Source organism: Styela clava, chromosome 6, assembly GCF_964204865.1.
Source record: "Styela clava chromosome 6, kaStyClav1.hap1.2, whole genome shotgun sequence".
Classification (NCBI taxonomy): Eukaryota; Metazoa; Chordata; class Ascidiacea; order Stolidobranchia; family Styelidae; genus Styela; species Styela clava.
The window spans coordinates 10,951,736-10,969,319 of record NC_135255.1 but is presented as its reverse complement, the minus strand read 5'-3'; the positions used below and the strand labels follow the sequence as shown (position 1 = coordinate 10,969,319).

At 36.4% G+C, this 17,584-nt stretch overlaps 1 protein-coding gene across 1 annotated transcript; it reads right to left on the bottom strand.

Annotated features, from left to right (window-relative positions):
* Positions 1 to 1,383: 1,383 nt before the first annotated feature.
* On the bottom strand, positions 1,384 to 15,729 carry LOC120331328 (uncharacterized). The gene is made up of 17 exons (XM_078113826.1): positions 15,603 to 15,729; positions 14,659 to 14,760; positions 14,263 to 14,340; positions 14,013 to 14,132; positions 13,617 to 13,700; positions 13,282 to 13,491; positions 12,458 to 12,550; positions 12,247 to 12,324; positions 12,046 to 12,105; positions 11,922 to 11,963; positions 11,408 to 11,467; positions 11,131 to 11,190; positions 10,591 to 10,665; positions 10,300 to 10,371; positions 10,006 to 10,080; positions 1,830 to 1,910; positions 1,384 to 1,524 (listed from the first exon to the last, which is right to left on the bottom strand). Exons 1-17 carry the CDS (start codon positions 15,720 to 15,722, stop codon positions 1,384 to 1,386), a joined length of 1,551 nt encoding a protein of 516 aa, XP_077969952.1. The 5' UTR covers positions 15,723 to 15,729.
* Between the last annotated feature and the right edge of the window lie 1,855 nt (positions 15,730 to 17,584).

Sequence of the window (17,584 nt, the reverse complement as noted above, 5' to 3'; positions counted from 1 at the left end):
ACCCGACCCGGGAGTTTAAAGCCAGCGAGAGGCCAAGGTTCGTCAAATGAATATAACGTTTACCGGCTTTCCTTCATACCAGAATGAATCTCTTAATGGTAAAAACATAAATCTCCAACCTCATTCAGTGGTTTACCTAATTTCTCACAAGTGATCCGCAATTTACACTCATGCGTCTGAAACGATTATCAGCTGAATATTTCCAAATCAAGAGTGGACTGTTATAGCCATCTTATCCATTCACGGGATAATCAAGATCATTCCAGTAGAGAAATACCATCTTAACGCTATGGCCGCATCCACAATCATTTTAACAAAAACTTACATCCTGGATATTACCAGAATACCAAAACTCAAGATTCACTTTCCTCGCTTGCCGGTTTTTGACAATCGTTCGAAGTTACTACTACTACTAATATCTAAAGTAAGACATATCTCTAAACGAACGGGACTTTGCCAAACTGCCTGGACAACAAAGCATAGTCTGACTACAAAACTAGAACAAATGTACTTTATTCGCTGGTGACGGCATTTCCGATAATGCCTCAAGAATTGGTTTCTATGGCACTTTTTATTTTACCTCGTAGAACGGATTTTATAAGGACAAATAGTACACACTCCAAGAAAATATCCTATTCATAAAATAGAAATATGTGTTTAGATTATACATAGTGGACTAGGACGCCACATCACATATTCACGTTAACATCGTTTGAAAATACAGTATGTTTTAAATTATCCGCCTGAAATTTAATTCTTATAACTAACATCAGTTCTCATTTATAAAATATAATTGATTTTGTCACAACACGGGAATTTAATTGTCGCATTTATTTATTTCCGACTTTAATCTATTCGTTGACTATAAAATTTGTAAAAAATATTTGCCATGATAAACCTGTTTGAAATGCTCTGACTGTTATAAAGAATCATAAAAAACGCACATATGCCACGTGTAACCAATTCTGAAGCACACTGGTGGGTGAGGATCATAGATAACTGTAACAAAGCAGCCAAATATGTTGAGTTGTATTGTCATACCGTCTCAGATAAACATTTTTTTCTTATGTGAAAATATAAAAATTCTTGGTAAATAAAAATATAACCGTGATTGGGAGCTTCGATAAAACTAATACGTTTTATCACTTTCAAAAGGCAAATGGCGGGTCAGATGGGGTAAATCTTTTTGAAAAATTACATAAAAAATATAAACAACTTATAACGTTAGGATGTTGGGAATATTGCCGTACAAAAAATACATAAAACATAACAAAATAAATTTTGTAAAATAATCACGACTAGCACAATCAAAATTCGACGTGCCGCCGTATATAATATCCTGGATTATTGCCGCTTTCTGTCCTTACTGGACTGGACGCCACTTTAGAACATTTCCACAATAAATATCCGAACAAAAATATATTTAGATTTGAAATGAATTATGTTAATAAATACAACATAATAAAACTTACGTTCTATCCTGGTGGCTGCAACAAATGGTTGTACCGTCTTTGCAATTGGAATCTTAAACGATTAATAAACTTATTATATGGTTGATATTTGAATTGTTTATTGAGATCAGTTACTAGTTACTTGTTCTTTATTTTTTTCAAAATATGCAAATTTCCAGAATACTTTTTATAAAATAACAGTTTTTTAAATAAAAAAGTCTTGCATAGTTAACAATAGGTAATATAATTTCAAACCATCACAGTGTCTATAAAGAAGGTATTAATCTCTGAAAGAGTGCTCACTTGAAGCATTAGAATGTGAATCTAATAATGATACAATGTGAAAAAATGAAACAAAAATGTATTCAATTAGTTTACCAATTCCGATGTTGAAGGCAGAAGTAAATTCTGTTCTGGGGCCTTTTTCTTGTATTTTTGAAGAATGGAAGTGATTTCACGCTTTAATAATAATTAAATTAAGTCAAATTGAAGTGATATTGAACCATAACTTTCAGATATGCTTAAATATGGGGACACGAATATCGCAACGGTACCGCTATGGTGAGTCACCAGAACACTGTGTTTTTTAGAAATTATTGGGGATCCCCTTCAATGAAGATTAAACATTTTTTTTGTGAAATATCGAGAAAATATCTTTAATAGCCTTCCATCGAATTTAATCTTTCTAGTACTGGAAATTAGATTGGTCTGTTAGTTGCGAAGAAAAGCGATTTCGCAACAACAACAATAACCGTAACAAGAACAAATTTTGTTTTAACTCTGTAGATTATAAGCGACTTAACACTTATGATGAGGCTCTACAAGAAGCCTATAACGTGTTGGGCGGTGACACTTCGCGCTATTAACTTCCCCTGATGTATAACCTGCCAGGTTTCTCGATAATTAACAACTCCACAACTTTGAATATGAACGAAATGTAATGCAGTCGATAAAATACCAGTCTACATGCACAAGTACGATATAGACGAATAAATAAACGACGAAATTGTGTGATGATAAGAACAAATAATTCCAGTATTGTAGAGACACAAACGATCACAGTATTGTAGAATGTAGACGTCCAAATAAAGTTATGTTGAGGTTGAGGTTGAGGTTGAGGGTTGCTAAAGTTTACGACCAACCCAACAGGCAGGTTTATAACATACTTAATTCTAAAGATGCAAACAATAGCAACATTACAATATGAAAACAAATCAAACCCTATTATTTAACTTAAAGACAAGCGAATAAATCCGCTCATTACGGCATATGAATTAGCATTACTAACAGACTAACCGGCAAACTCTTAGCACAAATAAATTGTAAACAGCCGACTGGCAATGATTTGAAATAATAAACAAACACAAAAACGAGAGAAAAGAAAAATCGATAAAAGACTTTGTTCCCGCCGACAGGCCTATTCCTACCCACGAACAGATGGTGCAATCGCCTTGAAGGGAGTAGTTTATTAGCGGTCATTCGACAAAAGTGCAATGACCGATTTCTCTCGAAATAACCCCGGGTCAAATATATGCAAAATAAAACAAAGAAACTTTGTCTGTAACATTCCCGGCCTCAAAATAACGAATTGAACAAAAGTTATTTTCAAACATTTAAACAAAATACAGACAAGTTTCTTTCCCATCACTAGTTAACATTTGGTGCAATTCGAAACGAAATGTGTAAATCAAAATATGTACAAATCAAGGTGATTCTAAGTAACATAGCTTCCTTATGTCCCGAATGTAAGTCGACTTTGCTGTTCTAACGCGAACTCGACGAACATTTCCATATTTGTCTGGATAAACCTCTTCCACAAGAGCTTTAGGCCAAGACCCACGAGGAGAGTTCTCGTCCATAACCAGCACTAAATCTCCAACAGCAAAATTCCTCTTTTGTTGTTGCCATTTTTGACGAGTCTGTAGTATTTGCAAATACTCCTTCACCCAACGATTCCAAAATTGATCTGCCATCCACTGAACCAACTTCCATGATTTTCTGTATCCATCAGCCTTGAGAAATATATCAGATGGATATGAAGGATCTAGACGTCCAGTCAGTAACATTCCAGGTGTTAACGCTTCCAAATCCTTAGGGTCATCTCCAACGGCTGTGATTGGTCGGTTATTCAGTATCCTTTCTACTTGTGTCAGGAATGTGTAGAAAGATGCCTCCGTCAGCTGCCGTTCCCCAACAAGAGCAGTTAACACTTTTCTGACAGAGCGTATCATGCGTTCCCAACAACCGCCCCAATGACTGGCAGCAGGAGGGTTAAAATTCCACTTTATTTCTCTTTGGCTGAGACTCTGATGAACCGACTCGTTCCATCTTTGCACACCCTCCTTCAGATATTCGTTAGATGCAGTAAAATTTGTACCATTGTCAGAAAACACTTCCAAAGGCAAACCCCGTCTTGCAGTAAAACGATCAAAGGCCTCAAGAAATGCTGATGCGTCCAAAGAATTGACAACTTCAATATGGAGAGCTCTAGTAGCCATGCAGGTGAATATAGCAGCCCATCTTTTGACTTCACTCCGGCCAGACTTGATCAATACCGGTCCCATCAAATCTACCCCTGTACTTGCAAAAGGAGAATTTCCTGGTGTTACTCTAACTTCTGGTAATGGTGCCATAATTTGTGTTCCAGACTTAGAATGCATCATTTTACACTTTAGACATCTTCGTATTCGATTTCTGATTGCAGAATGCCCTTTGATTATCCAAAACTTTTCCCTGATCACAGACAAAATGTGCAATACACCACTGTGTCCTTCTTGATGATGATAATGGTCGATTATCAAGTCTGTAACATGATGATGATATGGTAAAATCAGTTGATGCTTCGATTCTCGAGATAAACTTGAGCGCTGAAGTCTTCCACCAACGCAAATTACTCCATCGATCAAGCATGGTGTCAAACTCTTCAAACTTGATGATTTAGTCAGTTTCACATCTTCACTAGAAAATGCTTCATCTTGTACAAGTCGAATGACATTAGTTGATGCCATCTTGAGTTCATCAACACTCAATCCAATTTGATGAAATTTAGGTTTATCCTTCTTACCATACTTCCACAGAAAACATTTCTTGAAGCGACACAACCAGGCAACACTTCTACATAGCTTCGTCCATGATGAATATCTTTCCAAGATTTTGAATAGAGCTGGCTTCGATTTTCCAGTTGTTGCACACACTTGACGTGTCGATTTTGTTTCTGGATCATTATCTGAAACCTGTGGTAATATCTTTGGTCTTTCAGGCCAGTTTTCCTCCGAATCACAAAGGAAGTTTGGTCCCTGAAACCACATGTTGCACTTGTTCAATTTGCTAGGCATTACTCCCCTCGAAGCAACGTCAGCTGGATTATCCTTCGTTCCCACATGACGCCACTGCGATGGCTCTGAAAGTTCATGAATGGTTGCAATTCGATTTGCAACAAAAACTTTAAATCGGGTTGACACATTATTGATGTACTGTAAAACAGACATTGAATCTGTCCAGTAGACGATCCTTTCAAATTTATATTCCAATTCCGATTGAATCATAGCACTTAGTTTTGCTGCAACCACCGCTGCGCACAGTTCTAATCGAGGAATTGATACCGCCTTCAAAGGAGTTACTCTAGATTTTCCTGCGACAAATTCACATTGAACTGCTCCAGAAGTGCTGACAACTCTTACGTAAGAAACTGCTCCAAGACCAGTTTCACTGGCATCACAAAAGGTATGCAACTGCATCTTGCATGATTCATACCTAGTTCCATGCAGCCATCTTGGTACCCTCACTTTTGCCAATTCAGATAATTGTCCAATCCAATTCTCCCATAGTTTAATTGCATCCATAGGAAGGTCATCATCCCAGCTGAGATCCTGGGCACACAAACGTTGCAATAACTTCTTCATTGGCAACAGGAATGGGCCCAGCATACCCAACGGATCAAAGACTTGACTCAGCATTGAGAGCAATCCCCTCCGAGTATGTGGTTTCTGCTGAATATCGACTTCAAATACAAAGGAATCTAGTGGAATATTCCACGACAGTCCGAGTACTTTCTGTGACGACACTTTGTCAAGGTTCAAGTTCTCTGATGAAACAGCTCTGTCAACTTCCGGTATAGAATTCATAACTTCAATGCTATTGCTAGAAAACTTCGAAAGATGGAAACCCCCATTTTCTAATAGACCACAAACTTCTTTGATTCGTTTCAATGCAAGAGGAACAGTCGGCTCAGATCGTTCTAAGTCATCGACATAAAAACTCTTTCTAATAGCATTCAAGGTTTCTTCATCTTCATGGTTCGCATTATCTTCAGCTACTCGTTTTAAAGCGTAACATGCAACGCTTGGCGACCAATTTCCTCCAAAAAGATGAACGTTCATTTGATACTCAGCTACTGGTTGTTTGAGATCACCATCTGGCCACCATAAAAATCTCAATGCTTCACGATCTTCAGGTGTGACCAGAACCTGGTGATACATACTTTTGATATCAGCAACCACAGCAATCTTCTCTTGTCGAAATCTTGACAGGACACCAATTAGCGAATTAGTTTGAGAAGGTCCACATAGAATATTGTCATTAAGAGACGTGTCTTGGTATCTAGCAGAAGCATCAAAAACAATCCGAAACTTTCCTCCTGTGCAGTGATGAGGAAGATACCACGTCTTTTTGGTGTATTCCAGCTTGTTATCCGAAATTCTGCTTGCATGACCATTCGATATGTATTCTTCCATTTTCTTCTTATATTTATCATGCAATTCTGGATCACGAAGCAATCTTTTCTTCAAATTGTTGAGACGTGACTCAGCAATTTTTATGTTATTTGGCAATTCTGCGTCTTTCCTTTTCCACGGAATGCTCACTTGATAATGACCATCCACTTTACAGATGGTATTTGCCATAATTGATAATGCAGCCTTATCTTCTATTGAAGGAGCAGTATCGTATGCATTGCAACCTGAAAACTCCGTTTCAAACGCTTTCTCCATTTGCTCATGTAGCCTCTCATTGTTCAAAGAAATCCATGAAACGTTGTCAACATGAGATTCATCACACTGATTGTAAGTATCATCAGGACCGAACAACGCCCAGCCTAGAGCCGTTCTTGCGGCATATGGTTGACCCTTTTTCCCGCGTCTCATTCCAGAAATTACATGCGCCTCTGGAGCATCCACACCTACCAAAATCTCAACTTTGGCATTTTCCAGCGTTGGAAAATTCAAGTCCTGAATGTGATTGCATCTTAACGAATCAGCATTCGAAGGAATGTTAATCTCCAGATCGGATGGAAGTCTATCCAGAACTCTGACGCCTTTGATGTGAATTGAATGCACTTCACGCAATCCACGGATATTCAATGATACTCGAGCACTGTCAGTCTTAACGACACCACCCAAGGTTTTCAAAACAATTTCATCTTTGATACCTTTTATGCCAAGCCTCTTCATCAAATCATTTGTACATAGCGATACATCAGAACCATCATCTAGAAAGGCATACGTGTCGCAAGATCGGCCATCCGATCCCCAACATCTAACTGGTACTACCTTCCTACGAATATGTGATGCTGTCTCCCTTGATGAACAAAATGATGATGAAACATGAGCCCCAGTCTCTTCAGCTGGTTCAGACCCGGCCTCCTTCGATGATGAATAACTACTGACTTCATGTTTCTCAGACTGAGTGTCGTCAGTTGAGTTACGCAAGTCAACTTTAGAGTTTGTTTGTCCATTTTTTGAATGCTTAAAGTGTAACAGTGTATGATGTTTTAGATCACAGCCTTCCACTCTACAGTGAATTTTAGATTGACACCGGCTTGTCCAGTGACCAGGAATCAAACAATTAAAACAGATATTCTTCTGTCGCACAAACCTGTGTCTGAATGAAACTTCTTTTTCTTTGAATTTTGCACAATTCCACAATCGATGACTACCGTCACACATCATGCACTTCAACTCATGACTTTTACGTTTTGGAATGTCCTTACTAGAGTTTTCTTCGGATATGAGAAAGGATGACACCTTGCGATTACTACGAGTACCTCCCAAGTCGTCAACTCTCTTCTTCCTTTGTGATTCACGAGCAAGTTTGCCAAAACCTGATCGATTGACATTTGACACAGATTCCATAAATGATAACAGTGTATCGAAGTTTACCAAATCTCCAGCATTATAACGATCGTTGGCCAAATTTGCAAATTTCCACAATTGCTGAGATGGAAACCTTTTGACAATTTTCCTTAGTACAGTTAAGTCATCCAAATTCGCTCTAATACCAAATTGTGAAAATGTTATAAATGTGCTTCTTGCTTGAGTAAGCAATTTATCCCAAGCTTCAATGTCATTAACTTTTATTGCGGGTCCCTCACACAACAAATTAAGATGTGCGTCAATAATTAAATGAGTTTGACCATAATTTTTATGAAGAATATTACGAGCCAAATTGTATCCCTCTTCTGATGGTAAATTTCCACATGATTTTATAGCTTCCTTTGCTTCACCAGTGCAATGAGATATTAGATAATTTAATTTTGTAGCAGTGTCCAGTTTGCATGATCCAATATAGTTATTGAATTCACGAACGAATTCAGGATATTTTAGTACGTTCCCGTCAAATACAGAAAGCTTAATCTGAGGTAATGTGAATCCCTGCTTGATTATATTTGCCACATCAGTCATGCCCGCCATCATCGCCCTGGTCAATTGCGCTACAGCATTCAGTGTCATGTTAGGCATTTCAGTAGCAAAAGGCTTGGCCACATCTGGCGCCCTCATGCCTGCCCTAACATCATCATACACGATATCATGCTTGGCAGATTTGAAATCAGGCTTAATCTCTGGCTTGACGTAATTAGGCAACAATAATTGCTCCGCACTAATCTGTGGATCTAGTGGTTGCTCGCAATTATCAGGTAAAATAGGACTCACCAATATCTTCTGAGTCACAGGCACCTCATGCTCCGGGCTTGAGTAATGGATAGGTATGCCTGGATCCAACATGCAAATAGGCCGCTGTACAATTTCTTCCGCAGTAGAATGTTTATCCTGATCCGTATTTACAATTTTGAAAATACTCCTGTTACAATCCTCATTAAAATCTAATATTTCCGATTTATCATCATGTTTATTTATTATTTGTGCATCATGACTTGGCACAGAAAACAGTCCCTTCCCCCCTGGTGTCTTCACGTATTCCATCAATCTCTTCGGTGATAAGGTAGTAAAGGATTCCACATCTTCTTCTTCATCATCCCGCGTTGAGCCTTTGCTTGATCTTGCCGCGACGCTTTCCAATTCTATCTTCGCTTGTTCTGCTTCCGTTTCGGCATCCAATATACTTCGTTTGATTTGAAGTCTATGTTGGACACGTTTGCGCTCAAGTTCAAGTTCATGTTCGACACGTTCGCTCTCAAGCGCAGCTTCCTTCTTCGCCCGCTCCAACTTTAATTGCACTAAACGTAGATTACGCTCGGACATGGTTTGATCAGACTTCAACGACGATGTTCTAGATGTCCGAGACGACGACATTTCGATAAATGTAGAGACGCTTAAATTTCCTTTCAATCGAAGATAGAGTTCACAGGATCGAAGTATCCACGAACGGCGAGTGTCACGAAGCCAATATTTAGCAACAAATGTAGATTATAAGCGACTTAACACTTATGATGAGGCTCTACAAGAAGCCTATAACGTGTTGGGCGGTGACACTTCGCGCTATTAACTTCCCCTGATGTATAACCTGCCAGGTTTCTCGATAATTAACAACTCCACAACTTTGAATATGAACGAAATGTAATGCAGTCGATAAAATACCAGTCTACATGCACAAGTACGATATAGACGAATAAATAAACGACGAAATTGTGTGATGATAAGAACAAATAATTCCAGTATTGTAGAGACACAAACGATCACAGTATTGTAGAATGTAGACGTCCAAATAAAGTTATGTTGAGGTTGAGGTTGAGGTTGAGGGTTGCTAAAGTTTACGACCAACCCAACAGGCAGGTTTATAACATACTTAATTCTAAAGATGCAAACAATAGCAACATTACAATATGAAAACAAATCAAACCCTATTATTTAACTTAAAGACAAGCGAATAAATCCGCTCATTACGGCATATGAATTAGCATTACTAACAGACTAACCGGCAAACTCTTAGCACAAATAAATTGTAAACAGCCGACTGGCAATGATTTGAAATAATAAACAAACACAAAAACGAGAGAAAAGAAAAATCGATAAAAGACTTTGTTCCCGCCGACAGGCCTATTCCTACCCACGAACAGATGGTGCAATCGCCTTGAAGGGAGTAGTTTATTAGCGGTCATTCGACAAAAGTGCAATGACCGATTTCTCTCGAAATAACCCCGGGTCAAATATATGCAAAATAAAACAAAGAAACTTTGTCTGTAACAAACTCCATGTCAAATAAGTTATCTTTGCTTAGTTATTTATGTTTTTTCATATTCTACGTTAATCTTATAATGGAGTTTTCAAACCGTGTCGGAAGCGACTAAGAAAAATTGATTCATTTCCTAAATCCTTCATACCTTCTCCTCTTCTTTTCTGCGAATAATATCCATCGTGTCTAGAACCACAGACTGAGCAATTCCTCTGCACATTTTCTGCAAAAACAATATAAGTTATCGAATGGGTATACAAACAATAAACCATAAACTTGACTTTTTTAATAATCATATACACAATGTTAAAGTGTTCAAATTGTAAAAATTGAAATTCATTTTGATAAATATCTGAAATGTAATTAATTTTAAAATTTAATAGGAAAATATAACCAGCTTTGTTAGTTTTGAAGAAAACAAGTTAGAACTGTAAAATAGAACCTCGGTACGATTCTTTTCTACTGATGCAGTGTATCCAGACAAAATATCCATCACATTGTCATCGCCAACATTCTGAAAATTTGATATAAATAAGATTTGTTCAAATCTAATCCAAGTTTATAGAGTAGATTCAGTTTTAGGTCGTCATTTCTCTTTGTCTGTTTTTTTTTTTATCAGTACTCCAATCATTTAATTTAACTAATGCTCGTCGAACCACGCCTAAATTTCTACTGTACAATCTCCTCTGACTTTCGTCTGCTTACAGTTTCAAACGATATATATTTAACTTACCTCATCCTTCTCATGTTCCAGTTGAACAATTGCTCCACAGATTGCATTGAAAGCCATTTCACCAGCAATGTCTCTCTGAAAAGAAATTTGTAGTTTTATACTGTATTTCTTTCAGATGGTCAGGTAGCAAGTTTGGATTAGGAAAAAAACTTTTTTCATATATCACTTTAATTATGAATAGCAATATGAAATTTTTTTGCAAGTATTATTGCTTCCAACAATTCATAAATTCTATCCCATATAATTTCGAAAATTGATATATTATAGTGTAATCCTGTGTAAAAATGATATTTAAATAATAATACTAAACAAGCAGTTTTCAACTATTACACTGGTCAGATGAAACGTTACAGAAATACATTTGTGTTACATTGCAGCAAGACTCTTGAATCAAATGGTATAGTCATTTTTATTCTTGCCACAGCATCCTTGTGTCACACGCATACGGATCCACTTCCACAAAAGCATAGAGCAAGGAAAGGTAGTTAGTTAGTCTTGCGTAACTCCAACTGATAGTTAAATAATAATGTTGATACTCACCAATTCCATGGCAAGTCTAATTGATTGCAAAAATTCTTCTCTCTTACGCTTCTCTTCTTCCTGACGAATGAATAAATAAATATATAATGATACTAGTTGTAACAGTATAATATAATATATCAAACTACAAAATGTGTTCAGTGCGCGATTTTGTTTTTATATTTTCCAAATAGAACGAATATGTCACATACGAGCATGGCCAAAAAACACGTTGGTTCAATTGGTTTCAATGTGTAAAATTTAGTCTTCAAAGATATAATGCTCGAATTCAACTTACTTCCTTGTTGATATTCTCTTTTGCACTGCCAATTGCTTCCGAAACAAAGTCGTTGATATTCTGCCAGAGGAAATAAATAAGATAGAACCCTTGTTTCAGCAAAGGTTTCAAGCTAAATGTCACTGATATACCCAGGCGATTACTCAAAAACGTTTTTCGGTTCTCCAGTAAACTTCACTCTTGGTAGCATGGTGGCCATGGAATAACATACTGAACTAGAGCTGCGTGCAGCTTTAACAGGCTTCCCGCGTAAAAAAAAATTTGCATTTTATTGCTAGCTGAGAACTTCTGCACATTTGAGGTGAATTTCAAGTTTGTAGGACCAATTTGAAAAAATAATAATAATAAATAAATAATAATAAAACACAGGAATACAATAGGTTCCCTGCTGACAAGCAGCGGTAAGCCTAATTAACTGCCATACCGACTGACATACTGTACTGACTTGAATCAAATCTGCTACTGGAGTTACTAAATAAATTATGATTAAATGAAAATGATTGAAAGATAATACCTTTGCAATCGAAGAAACATCACTACTGTTGTCAGATTCGATCTGTGTTTAAAATACAGAGTTTATAGTGTTAATTTATTATATATATTAATGTATTGACTATAATGCATGAATTAATTCGTACTTTAGGATTGATGGTGCTTTTTGCGATGTCAATGACATCCGTAACGAAGTCGCTGAAATCCTGAAATGTGCATGTAGTAAATAAATTAAAATAAATATTAGTACAAAGATGTTGATCACAGTAATGATTAATATGGAGATATGAGCAAAGTAAGGTAATATAAAATTATGTTATCGTATTCAATACAATATAAATCAATACCGCAGAAATTGAATCATCGAAGGAATCGAAAAAATCATCGTCATACGCTGCACTCGCATCTGCATTCTTTTCTGAGTTCTGTGTAAAAATACAAATTGATCGTATTGCTATTTTCAATCATATTGTTTTATTCAACCATAAATGTCCAATGACTCCAATTCTATTCACATATTTGAAACATTCAATGCGTATAATAATATAATTAGATTACTTTGCTTCCAACAGACGATTTCTCATCTCCATCTCGATCATCAGCGGGTCCATCATCAGCTGAAGACACCAACTTGCCACCAGAATCCGTAGACTATTAATGGAAACAAAATTTAATTATTGGGTAAACATTGAGCGGTACTTCTATAGTATGCGCACCAAGATGTCGCACAAACTGAACCCTAACCTGGTGCACAACCTAAGTTCAGGTTGTGCGCCATCTTGGTTCGCATACTTTAGGAGGTCCCATTGAGCAATATAATGTATTTCTGTGATAATAAACGGCAATTTTAATAATGAATTCGGAATTAATTGAATTGTCGAAGTTGAATAATGTGGTCGAAAAATTTAAAGCATCGTATATCGTATTCATAAAGCTTCATCTCAGTGTTGAATACAAGACCCTTATTATATCACGTGTCAAGTCAATCACGCCACATCCGAGTGCAAGCTCCAAATTGGCATTCCAAGTCTCCCCCCTCCCCAGTCGCAAATTAAGCCGAGTCTCTGATATTTCGAGTCAGAAGTCAAGTCCGAGTCATTTCAGATTTCATGGATAACAGGTAAAATCAAACTCGGATTTACTTATAGATTGAGTTTCGACGATTCGGGCAAAATACTAAGGGTTGGGAAACACGCTTATTGTTGCAATTCCTATTACCCTGCGCGGGAGCATGGAGCATCTCATGATGCATAATCATGTATGTACAAGAAATGTGCTGGACCCATTGTCGTTGCGTGACTAATTAGTTAAGAACCGTTTCACCTAAGGCCAATCACTCGATTATCTTCAACGCTGGTTGATAGTAACAAACTGTGACTTACTTTCGCGAGTGAAGGTGTTCGAAGAGAGCAGGTTGTTGCGCCACCCCCACTGTCACATGCATCATTCATTGTTTCGTTTTCCATCTTCGCTGGTGAAGGTGTTCGTGGGGAACAGGTTGCTCCCTCACCCTCACTGTCACATGCATCGTTCATTGTTTTGTTTTTCATCTTATCCAGTTTGTCGCTCTTTGGGAAGCATGATGTAATAATCTGTTATAGAGATTGTAGTTAGAAACAATTCGATAGGATTCAATTCATAGATTATGTATTCCTAATTTGACAATACATCCCTATTTTATATGAGTAATAATAATAAAATATTAAGTAAATCTTACTTCCATCATAGCTCTTAGTGACCTTCCATGCTTTTTGTCGCGGTTCTCCGCTCCTTTCATGTTTACATTGATCTTCTTTTTCTTCTGTGAAAAATAAATTACATGAACCTAATTTGTAACTATAGACAAGAACAATTATTTATGACAAGATCATGTTATTTCCGAATTAATAAAATGAGTTTTGTTGCTACTATTCTCTCTCCCCGAAGAGGGTTGTACACTTGCAACAGAGTAGTAGCATATACATATAGAAGAAAGTTGTTCAACACAGCATTAACTGTCTAATATATTTTTTCTTCTATTGGGAATTATGTATTGAACCACAATCTCTGAAATACCATGTCACATTAGTTGAGACCAACACGCTAACAGGAGTTGAATTGTATTCTACTCTACCTTCAGACTGGAAAGTATTTTAGCCAAAGTAGATCTGACAGCTTCCTTGTCAATGTTATCTTTAACATATTTTTCTCCACAGTTTCTTCTCTTCCGTTTTCTATACCATCTTCCATTCTTCTAAAAAATAATTAGAAAAAGGGGAAAGATTATTTTTAAAAGGGACATAGATAATGGATAAATATTTCAGCTTTTTCTTATCTACAATGTAATCGATTAATATATGGGTAAGGAATATAATATATCATACCTTCTCATTAGGCTCGAAATCACAACTCTGGTCCGATGACGAATCTTTGGTCTTATATCTGGAGAAACATGGCAAGCCCTAGAAATGAAAAAGTTTAGGATTGAAAATTTGCAAACGACCATATCGGATGATTAAACTGATAATGAGAACTGTAATATAAAAAAATAATAATAATGAATTAAACACGCGAGATTCAGGCAAAAGAAACTATGGGTTCGGGATTTGGAACAAACGCTAAACAGCATCATCATCAATTTATCATGTTGAACTTTAAATTCCATGAAAATTTTCAAATAATAGCTATAATCTTATAATCATTATCGACGAGAAACCCATCAGCGTCCATGCCAAAATATGTTTTGGTACAGCTTCATAATGAAATATATTCTTACTTACCACAGCATTGTTGGCTTTCTTCAGTTTCTTACCAAACCAAGTTGCAAACGCAACGATGCATTGTACAGCGCTCAAGTACTGCATTTCTTCATCATCTGGTTTCTGAAATAATAAATAAAGGTACTACCTTGATTACCGAAGAAGATGTCATTCACGACCATTGTTCCAATCTGGTTGAACGTAGTCATATGTCGTGGAATGGTCATATGACTCGACTTTACATGGAACTCGAAGTTGTCGGTACTTGTTTCGAGACTCGGATACTCGGGACTCGGGGTTTACGTAATATGTACCCAACACTGCGTAATTAATCACTAGTTACATGCGTAGATTCTGATTTGCCAGAATTTTTTTTTTAAAAAACTAGATAATACAACCCATCTGAATCCATGCATTTGCCAAGAATATTACGATTTTGTCAAAAAAAGTTCGAGAGATCTCAACTAAAATGGGAAAATTAATCGCATAACATTTTTGGAGATTTGGAGGAACGCTCTGGCGGGCAATGGCTAATGTATGTAACTTCGCTCGCTCTTCTTTTGCAGACTTAAATTTCTCATTCTCATAGATTTGTCAAAAAAGTGGCTGATTATTACTTTAAATATAAAATTCTGGTTCTGTGTTGAGAAACAGAGTCGATGAGAAATGGAGATAGATAATTTTGCGGATATCTTTTTGTAGAAACAGAAGATTTATTGCTTACTTTCGATCATACCGTACGATTTGCGGTGTACTTACATTTTCCCAAAACAGAGATCAATTTATTAGAGTGGACAAACAGCCCATATATTTCAATGTATTCCCACCCTGGTAACCCGAAACTCCTTGCGACAAGGAGGAGTTCGGCAAATCTCTCTATATTTTTGCTACTAGAAAAACCAAGTCTGTCAGCAATTAGTGCAATACAGAAACGCGTTCAAAAATTAGTTAGGTATTTCACTTACTGATTCCAACTTTTTACGATTTCTTCGACTCCGCTTTTTGGTACTACCGGTATGTGATACGCCGTATCCTCCGCCATCGTCTGGTGGGACGACTCCCACTTTATTCCGGCGAAGTTTCATGGTATCCGACAGCGAATAGTAGCTCATTAACTAGTTTCTTCAGAATTACAATATTTAGCAAAACACGCGCCTTATTACGTCATAATAAGCGTACGCCATAATGAGCAATGTTCAACTTGCCACTTGAGCAGTTATTCACATTAGATACGAGTACAATGCTATTTTCTATGAAATGAAAAAAAAATCTATCGTCTGGTTGAGTTCCAGTGAGAATCGCTTGGAAAAGATGTATCGGAAGGCAAGATCGTCTGCGTGAAATCCTTACGCGCGCGCACCAGTAACTCGGCCATGAATCTAACTTCAAATTTAATCCTATTATTTTGCTTAGATTGGATTCTTATTCTGACTGAGAATCAAATTTTATTTCAAGCGGTTTTGCATTCATTTTCTCTTAACATGGCTCTATAGAAGCGACCACTAATACGTAAACAGCTACAATATTTTGGAGGATTGCATCGCCCGTTCGCATTACACTCTGGGATTTGAACCCGGAAGAGAGAAATTCCAGTGCGACCCTTAAATGCTTGAAACAATAATTGTAATTGTATTTTGTAAGTTTTTTTTTATTTAAATGTGATACATTTTTTAAACCTTTTAAAGTGAAACTGGTTTTCCACACAGAAAACGACAATTTACTGAAAGTAGTTTTGGAAAATTAAAAAAAAAATTTGTTTTCAATTTGACCCATTTATTGATACACCTCTAGATATCAAAAGAATAATTGAAAAAAAAAAACACTACAGAAATTAAATGAAACGCAAAGTACACGGAGAAGTTGGCATTATTGAAGAAAAATGGGAGTTGCAATATTTCTACATGTCTCAAAATTCTGAAGCACATTGTTTAATTTGCCACATTTTCATCAGTACAATGAAAGAATACAATATAAGTAGACATGATCAGAATAAGCTCAGCAGTCAATATGACAAATTTGAAGATCAATTTTGAACAAACTATTTTTATGTGTTTGTATATTATTATACAACTACCTAGTTACTGAAAATCAATATCAATCATAACTCAAGCGGTCCTATGCCACCTAATCGTAGGAAATGTCGCGAAATGTCTGGTCCGTAAAGTCAGTAATTTATTTATTTACTGATCCATACATGAAATGATAACCGTAATTTTTTTGCGTTACTGAAATTAATCAAACGTTTTCAACAATCTAGATTAACCGATGATCATGTAACCTCGTTAACTAGAGTTGATGCTGTAAAATCATATCAGCCTGATATTAGTAAGCTGGCGGCACAATAGAGATGCCAAACGTTAGGACATATGTAATAAAAAAAAACACTGAGTTTTTTCTGTAGTATTTTTGTCAATTATAGGTTATATATTTAGATTAACTCATTTTTAGTGTATGCATTATTTTTCCATGTCAAAACCATTTTCAAAAATGTTTTGTATAGTTGTACACAAAAATTTATGATTTTTCATAATAAATACAGTAATTTGCAATAATAGTGAAATGCAAAAATTAATACGAAAATTAGGAAAAAAACAAAACTTCATTCGGCTGTTTAATTGCATCACAATATATGTCTCAAACTACACCTATCTAAAAATATGCTTCAAGTATACACTATCAAAATGTATCAAAAACTGTTTGCGGCCCTTCACACAATTCCCAAAATCACGATGCAATTTATTCACACATTCTATCATAAACATGGTCACATGGTATGTACAGTTAACTATAAAAAATATCCGGTGTACACTATACAGCCATACATTCCACCTCAATTATTCTCTGTTGAGCAGCCAAGTCAACAAGCTTGGGGTGAATATACAAACATTTCCGGATCCGGAATCGCATTCCAAATTCCCCGGAGTCGGAACCGGAGTCGCATTTCCTA